The 9,515-nt window shown below is 39.5% G+C and overlaps 1 protein-coding gene across 1 annotated transcript; it reads left to right on the forward strand.

Moving 5' to 3' along the window:
• The first annotated feature begins 1,400 nt into the window (after positions 1-1,400).
• Positions 1,401-7,745, forward strand: LOC120054374 (claudin-18-like). Its single transcript, XM_039001785.1, has 5 exons — positions 1,401-1,620; positions 6,053-6,217; positions 6,347-6,491; positions 7,257-7,376; positions 7,610-7,745. The coding sequence occupies exons 1-5, from the start codon at positions 1,401-1,403 to the stop codon at positions 7,743-7,745; spliced, it is 786 nt and encodes a 261-aa protein (XP_038857713.1).
• The last annotated feature ends 1,770 nt before the right edge of the window (positions 7,746-9,515 follow it).

Raw genomic sequence — 9,515 nt, forward strand, 5'->3', positions numbered from 1 at the left:
CTACAATACGGTCTCACAGGATATCTCTGTTGACTCTCACATTTTTCATTAACTACATAGAGACATTGGCCTTTCTGTTTGTTAGAATGAGCCGGTATAGCCATCATTCTTTCGGTCACTTTCTATCATATTAAATATATAACGTACTTCTAGCAAAGTAAAAAAATAAAAAATAATACATTTCCAAATTAAATTTGTGCTACTTTAACAGATATCGTTCTGTCAGGAACCTACATATTCTGTTGGATAAATCCATTTCATCTTTTGGATGTTATATTCAATGACCTGAAATTACCGATATTTTGTGTCTCTCTCGCGAACGCAGGTGCCTGACATTTCTTTTCAAGATATCAGCCTTTGTCAAATTGGTTTCAGTTCTCCACAATGATACAATCATATCAGTATTTTCTATTTACCTTAGCTTGACTGGCTGACTGACTGACTGGCTGGCTGGCTGGCTGGCTGGTGGTGGTGATACAGAACTACAGTGTGTCAATAGAGTCATCGGGTATCATTATTAAAAAGGGACAGAAACAGGCACAAAACACAGAACCCAAAGTAGAAAAGGCTTTTCTGTCCACATCAAGGATGCGTTAGTTAATTACTGAGTATCCTTACGTTTAAGGCATGAATCAAAAAAAAAAAAAACTGCTTGTAATAGAGAAATATCTGACTTCATGCTGCTAGTATACAAAGTATAGACATCAAATATACAAAATGTTAAATACTGTAGGTTGAGTGTTCAATTGACTTCTAGGTTCTCAGATCAGTTTGAGAAACTCTTGTGAGAAACTCCTGAAGTAATGAGAGGAACCCCCCCCCCCCCCCCCCCCTGGGCTAAATGTGGAGTATCAGTTCAGAAATGGAATACATAGTCTTGTTATCAAAGTATTGGTCAACCTCTTAGCTTCCTGTGTGACCGTTTCACCTACCGTAACCTCCTACGCCCCACCCAACAGTAAGGGGTACGTCCCAAATGCCACCCTATTTGCTATATAGTGCACTACTTTTGACCAGAGATCATGGTCAAATGTAGTGCACCATATAGGGAATAGGGTGGCATTTGGGACACAAGCGATGACTTGGCAGCAGTGGGCAAACACAGAAGGACAGATGTAACAGTCTTTCAGGAGGTCAAGCCTGCCAGTATCAGATTCACTTCAAACACAGCGAGTCAAGAGCCCAGTCTCAGTGTTGGCATTGGGGCATTAGAAACAAGCAGAAGCTGAGAGACTCTGCAGTAGCTAAGGTTCCGATTTGTTTTGTTGTTGTTATTTTTGCCAACCGAGAGAGAAAGAAGAAGGTTGTGATAGCGTTGAACGTTAGCTTTACCAGAGAGAGAGAGAGGCAGGAGTTGGTTTCCCACCGAGAGAGAAGAGAGAGAGAGAGGCATCTGCATCATGGCGGCGACCCTGTGCCAGGTGATGGGCTTTGTGCTGAGCCTGCTGGGGGTGGGTGGGATTATAGCCGCCACTGGGATGGACCAGTGGGCGACGGAGGACCTGTACGACAATCCTGTGACCGCCATCTTCTCCTACTCAGGACTCTGGAGATCCTGCGTCCGGCAGAGCTCCGGATTCACAGAGTGCCGACCCTACTTCACCATCCTGGGGCTACCAGGTACGTACACTATACCAAATATGCCTGATAAAGGTTGACTGAGACCAAAACATTGGTGACTTAGATCCATTAAATGGTTTGCATCAAGATCACTGACGTGCTGGAGTTTTCCTTATTTTTAAACGTTCACCATTGCCAACCTTACTTCCTGGGGCTACCAGGTACAACAAACGCCATTGTCCTCATTCAGATGCAGCAGCCTCTACTCTACACAGTAGTGACCAGAGCAACAAGTTGACATGACCCAAGCTCTTTGACTCAACATGTAATAATAGTAACTTGTTGATTTACTCTGATAGTTTAGTTTACTCAGTTACTATGGATCCAGTTCAATACTTCATTGAATGCAACTGACTAAAGTAAGTTGGACAAATTCCCATTTTATTACACATGAAGCCAAGAAAGTCAGGAAACGTAGGACATTAGTTTATGCTAGGTTAATTTACACGATGTATGAATAGATGGTAATATTGATGGATTAGTAAAAGTCACACCACTTTGGGGATAGACTCAGAATCATAATTGAGAAAAAGGTCAATATTGTAGTGTGGTGATTGGGAAATATCTAAATAGTTTGGATTTTTGTTCCCTGAGAACCACATATAAAAATAAGGTCAGGCGAGGCACACCCTTCGTTAGTTAGAAAAACGCGGAAACTCTTACTGAAAATACAACCGTTGCCCGAAACTGTGACAGCAACTCACGAAAATGTTTTGCATACACCTGATAAGGTTCGTTCCCTGTTCAAGAGTACATAGTGATAAAAACCAGAGGATAGACAGCCATTTCATGACTTCATTTACATCACGAAGCCAAGGAGGGGTTTGACATCGAACAAAAAGGGAACCTAAAATGGCCGCCACAAAGATTATTTTATCGGCTTTATGCTGGGTGCATTGGGTCAGTTTTTGATATCTACTGCCACAGCCATGTAGGCTTTACAGAACCATCATTTCTCAGTTGTAACATCTCCATTGAGCTTTGTATGTCGAGTACATCTCAAAGGTGTGGCTCTGTCTAAAAAATATATTACATTTGTTTATACTGTATAAGTACACATTAATTAGTGGAATAAAACAAACATTTGTTTCCTTTCACTTGACTTTGAAACAAACCATTTTGAGCATTTCTAATCTAGTTTCTGCAGCAGTGTTTGATCTTTAAGAGTGCGTGTTAAAAGCAGGAAGTGAGATTATCTTCCTGGGGAAACAAAATATAGTTTAGTAAGGTGGGTCATTTTAAAGAATAGTATTCAAGGCCATGATCAATAAAAGGTCAAGTTTGTTTTTGTCTCACAAAATCTAGTTGTGTTGATTTAAACAACTTTACTAGATCAGTTCAATCTTTTTTTTTAAAAACAACCTAGAGTTGATAGACGCACCAGAGATATTTGTTTTACTGCGTTTTAATCCACCACATTCGTCGATCAAATCAAATCAAATGTATTTATATAGCCCTTCGTACATCAGCTGATATCTCAAAGTGCTGTACAGAAACCCAGCCTAAAACCCCAAACAGCAAGCAATGCAGGTGTAGAAGCACGGGTGGCTAGGAAAAACTCCCTAGAAAGGCCAAAACCTAGGAAGAAACCTAGAGAGGAACCAGGCTATGAGGGGTGGCCATTCCTCTTCTGGCTGTGGTGGAGATTATAACAGAACATGGCCAAGATGTTCAAATGTTCATAAATGACCAGCATGGTCAAATAATAATAATCATAGTAGTTGTCGAGGGTGCAGCAAGTCAGCACCTCAGGAGTAAATGTCAGTTGGCTTTTCATAGCCGATCATTAAGAGTATCTCTACCGCTCCTGCGGTCTCTAGAGAGTTGAAAACAGCAGGTCTGGGACAGGTAGCACGTCCGGTGAACAGGTCAGGGTTCCATAGCCGCAGGCATCTGCAGTGGAATGTGGCAGAGCTACAGCCCTGTTTGTCACGAGATATCCCGGAAAATGGGTCTTCTCATGAAAATGTCTGTGGCTGTCACGGCTGTTGAAGGATGAGAACCAAGGTGCAGCTTGGTGAGCGTACATTTTCTTTATTAACTCAAAATGACGCCAAACAAAAGAATAAACACTACAAAACCAAACCTTGAAGCTCAAAGGCTATGTGCCCTAAACAAAGTCAACTTCCCACAAAGAACGGTGGGGAAAAAAGCTACCTAAGTATGGTTCCCAATCAGAGACAACGATAGACAGCTGTCCCTGATTGAGAACCATACCCGGCCAAAACATAGAAATAGAAAATCATAGAAACACAAAACAGAATGCCCACCCCAACTCACGCCCTGACCAAACCAAAATAGAGACATAAAAAGGATCTCTAAGGTCAGGGCGTGACAGTAGCGTCCGAACGGTTTGGCCTAACAACTAATATGACCCCACTATGGAAAGAGGAGACTCTCACGAACACGATGGTGTTCTACAACCCCCACAAGTGTCGTGGGACTTGTCTGAAGGTAACCCGTTACTGGTTTAAAAAAATGTATGGAAGCATGGAAGTAGTTTTGTGCCAGTCCGCACATTTTTTGGGGGGTTAAATATGTGTCCAAAAAACCTAACATTTTTCCTGAGCTTTTTTATATCTCCTAGATATAGGACAGACACTTCCAAACCATATTACTTATGATTTATTTTTTGAATGTCTGTTTTGCAATTTATGAATGTGTTATTTAATACGTTTTTATGGGCTATAGCAGTAAAGGCCAAACTCTATATTTAATCAGAAAATTATATATATATTTTTTAAATTGAGACCTAAAGGGGTCCAAAAATTCAAAACCAAATAGCTAAATGACCTTCTTAAAATAATTCAAAATGTTAGCTTAGTAGACCCCCCCCCCCCCCACACACACACACACACACAAAAAAAGGCTTAGACTTTTATGGGTTAAATAATTTTATACAACTACATTCAAGAGCAGGGAGTGAGATTATCTTCTGGGCACAAAATGTAGTTAAGTGGCCCCTCAAAACAGCAGTACTATGGGGCCTAATCAATACAACAAACAGCAGTACTATAGGGCCTAATCAATACAACAAACAGGAGTACTATAGGGCCTAATCAATACAACAAACAGGAGTTCTATAGGGCCTAATCAATACAACAAACAGGAGTTCTATAGGGCCTAATCAATACAACAAACAGGAGTACTATAGGGCCTAATCAATACAACAAACAGGAGTACTATAGGGCCTAATCAATACAACAAACAGGAGTTCTATAGGGCCTAATCAATACAACAAAACAGGAGTACTATAGGGCCTAATCAATACAACAAAACAGGAGTACCATAGGGCCTAATCAATACAACAAAACAGGAGTACTATAGGGCCTAATCAATACAACAAAGCAGGAGTACTATAGGGCCTAATCAATACAACAAACAGGAGTACTATAGGGCCTAATCAATACAACAAACAGGAGTACTATAGGGCCTAATCAATACAACAAAACAGGAGTACCATAGGGCCTAATCAATACAACCAACAGGAGTACTATAGGGCCTAATCAATACAACAAACAGGAGAACTATAGGGCCTAATCAATACTATAGGGCCTAATCAATGGTTTGACCTGTAGACTAGTTTATCTGACTATATGTTTTGGTTTGACCTGTAGACTAGTTTATCTGACTGTGTGTTTTGGTTTGACCTGTAGACTCATTTATCTGACTGTGTGTTTTGGTTTGACCTGTAGACTAGTTTATCTGACTATATGTTTTGGTTTGACCTGTAGACTCATTTATCTGACTGTGTGTTTTGGTTTGACCTGTAGACTAATTTATCTGACTGTGTGTTTTGTTTTGACCTGTAGACTAGTCTATCTGACTGTGTGTTTTGGTTTGACCTGTAGACTAGTCTATCTGACTGTGTGTTTTGGTTTGACCTGTAGGCTAGTTTATCTGTGTGTTTTGGTTTGACCTGTAGACTAGTCTATCTGACTGTGTGTTTTGGTTTGACCTGTAAACTAGTTTATCTGACTGTGTGTTTTGGTTTGACCTGTAGACTAGTCTATCTGACTGTGTGTTTTGGTTTGACCTGTAGACTAGTTGATCTGACTGTGTGTTTTGGTTTGACCTGTAGACTAGTTTATCTGACTGTGTGTTTTGGTTTGAACTGTAGACTAGTCTATCTGACTGTGTGTTTTGGTTTGACCTGTAGACTAGTCTATCTGACTGTGTGTTTTGGTTTGACCTGTAGACTAGTCTATCTGACTGTGTGTTTTGGTTTGACCTGTAGACTAGTCTATCTGACTGTGTGTGTTGGTTTGACCTGTAGACTAGTCTATCTGACTGTGTGTTTTGGTTTGACCTGTAGACTAGTCTATCTGACTGTGTGTTTTGGTTTGACCTGTAGATTAGTTTATCAGACTGTGTGTTTTGGTTTGACCTGTAGACTGGTCTATCTGACTGTGTGTTCTGGTTTGACCTGCAGCTATGCTCCAAGCTGTGCGGGCCCTGATGATAGTGGGGATGGTCCTGGGAGCCATCGGTTGTCTGGTCGCCATCTTTGCCCTCAAGTGTCTGAAGATGGGGAACATGGAGGACAGCGTCAAGGCTACCATGACGTTGACCTCTGGGGTCATGTTTCTGCTCGGAGGTGAGGTGATGTTTTGGTATTGATGTTCATAACTGGCAAGCAAAATAATTCTGATTCAAATTTGGGTTTAAAGCCAAAAAGACACATTTCTGTGATCTGAAAATGACAATGTAATTTCCATCCTCCTAGGTGTTTGTGGCATTGCTGGAGTGTCGGTCTTTGCCAACCTAATCGTTAGCAGCTTCCGGTTCACCACCTATGCAGGTGGTGGATATGGAGGAGAAGGAGTACTGGGGGGAGGATTAGGAGGAATGGGAGGATCTCTCACTCCCAGGTACATTAAAGCCCTCATACAGTCTTTTATTCATTATTTTAATCGTCACTGTAGTCTAATAAATCAGTGTGTGTTTTTTATTTTAATTGAAATAGAGTAACTCCAAGTATATATTTGTATAATTTGTGTAATTGAAAACGCTCGGTCTAAACGTGTGGGCGTGTCAATGCAAATGTCAATATATTTACGTACACAGCCCTGATTGGTGGATAGGATCGTCTATAGACTCTAGAGCCTACCCAGGTTACCTCTTTAAAGTAGGAGGATACATATGCAAATAAAAGATGACTGGTCATTGGTCAAAATAATCAGATCAGATTGTGATGTCATAATCTGGGCCAAAAATTCCAGGCATTATATTTCAAACAGCTCTTACAGAATTTTGGGGGTTATTTTTGACCTCATAGTGTGGAAATACCATCAAAACAAATAGGAAAATCAAGTTTTTTTTAACTGCACTGGCCCTTTTACTTGCAATATGAGGATTCACTTTTGTTGAGTCCCAAATGGCACCCTATTCCATATATAGTGCACTACTATTGACCAGAGCCTTATGGGATAAGATATGGCATTTGTTTCTATTAGTGGACATGAACAAGTGGTATAAAATGAATATGTGGGTCCTGGTCAAAAGTAGTACACTATGTAGGGAAGAGTGTGGCATTTGGGTGGCAAGCCTTGGTACATAAGCTGGTATCTATTATAAAGTGATGATGCCAATTTGTAATTGTTTTAACGTGTCAATGTATCTCTTTGGTTTCTCAGGTACACCTTTGGCTCTGCCCTCTTTGTGGGGTGGATAGGCGGAGCCGTGCTGGTCGTGGGAGGGGTTATGATGTGTATGGCCTGTCGGGGGATGGTTCCACCAGAGGAGAAGAGACAAAAGTAAGTTTCATTTTTCTCCACCATATCATGAGTCAGAGAAACATGCTCATTCCCTCAATAAAATGACATCATTCTCAAGAAAAAAAAACATACAAGAACTTTCAAATCATGAAACACATGCCTCATACACGGCTTATAAATTAAAGTTATAGTGTGACCAAACTTTCAAGTAATTCCTGAATATTCCCGTGTTATTCTTAATCCATAATCATTTTGTTTTCTTTCTACCTCAGTTATGGGATGGCCTACAAGCCTGCTTCCCAACACACAACAGTTTACAAAGCTAACACCAGACCCAGAACGGCCTATGACGATTCTTTCAGAGCCCAGAGTATGGATGGAAGACAATCCAACCAGCAATATGTGTGAAGAATATAATATTATGTACCGTTAGGTTTTAGAGGTTCTCTGAAAACTAAGCAAAACTGTTTTAATGTATCGATGCCAATCTCATGTAGCTCTGAGGGACTTAAAAGATTTCATAGAGGGTTGCTATAGAGGTTGCTATAGAGGGTTGCTATAGAGGTTGCTATAGAGGGTTGCTATAGAGGTTGCTATAGAGGGTTGCTATAGAGGTTGCTATAGAGGGTTGCTATAGAGGATATCCTTCATAGAGGGTTACGTTGAAGGAAAACCTTCTTCAGGTTTGATTAGTTATTTTTGTACTTGGAGCTCTCTTATATTCTATGTTTTTGTTATTCTGCATTTAAGGGGACAATATTGTAATTATCTAATGCATCTGTATTAAAAGTCAATCAAATTTCCAGAACTTCATGTTTGTTTTTTTATTTTCAAACGCAGCATAAAATATATAAACAAGGTTAATGAACAATCCATTTCTTCACACATTGATTTGAGAAATATTTAATTATTTATTCATAGTGCAAATAGTGGGCAATATGTTATAAATATGAATATTGGTAATTTTCTTTAAAATGAGAAAATAAAAAATATATATTAACAGTAGCTATATCAAAATCATTTAAATAAAACAAACAGTATAAACTCCCTACAGCGGCAGAAAGTATTCCCCACTTTTGCTTTTTCCACATTTAGTTTTTTTACAGCCTGCATTTAAAATGGATTAAATTGATATATATTGCATTTAAAATGGATTAAATTGATATGTGTCACTGGCCTACACACACACACACAATATCCCATATTGTCAAAGTGGAATTAAGTTTTTAGACGTTTTTACAGATTCATTAAAAATGAAAAGCTCAAACTGTCAATAACTATTGAACCCCTTTGTTATGGAAAGCCTAAATAGGTTCAGGAGTAAGAATGTGCTTAACAAGTCACATAATTAGCTGCATGGACTCACTCTGTGTGCAATAATAGTGTTTATCATGATTTTTGAATGACTACCTTATCTCTGTACCCCACACATACAGATAATTGTACGGTCCCTCAGTCGAGCAGTGAATTTAAAACACAGATTCAACCACAAAGACTAGGGAGGTTTTCTAATGCCTCGCAAAGAAGGGTACCTATTGGTAATTTAAAAAAAGAAGCAGACATTGAATATCTCTTTGAGCATGGTGAAGTTATTAATTCCATTTTGGATGGTGTATCAATACACCCAGTCACTACAAAGATACATGCGACTTTCCTAACTCAGTTGCCGGAGAGGAAGGAAACCGCTCAAGGATTTCACCACGAGGCCAATGGTGACTTTAAAACAATTACAGAGGAAAGAAGGAAGCCTGTATCGAATAAAAAAATATTCCAAAACCTGCATTGTGTTTTCACTATTATTGCACACATTGTTCATGCAACGTATTATGTGACTCCTGAACTTATTTAGGCTCGCCATAACTTTCTGAAGGCACTATATCTCCTGATTATTAAAAAAAACAAGTCATTACCACATTCAAAGTACCAACATAGTTCGAGTCCTACCAAGAAAGTCCCTATATATACACGGAACAAAAACTATAAACGCAACATGCACCCTTTTCCAACTGTTACTGAGTTACAGTTCATATAAGGAAATCAGTCAATTGAAAAAAAAAATCATTACGCCCTAATCTATGGATTTCAAATGACTGGGCACCCCACAAAAGGTCTTTATTACTGATAGAAATCTGTCCGGGTGGCTGGTCTCAGACAATCCTGTAGGTGAAGAAGCCTGAT

This window comes from Salvelinus namaycush, chromosome 10 (genome assembly GCF_016432855.1).
Source record: "Salvelinus namaycush isolate Seneca chromosome 10, SaNama_1.0, whole genome shotgun sequence".
NCBI lineage: Eukaryota > Metazoa > Chordata > Actinopteri > Salmoniformes > Salmonidae > Salvelinus > Salvelinus namaycush.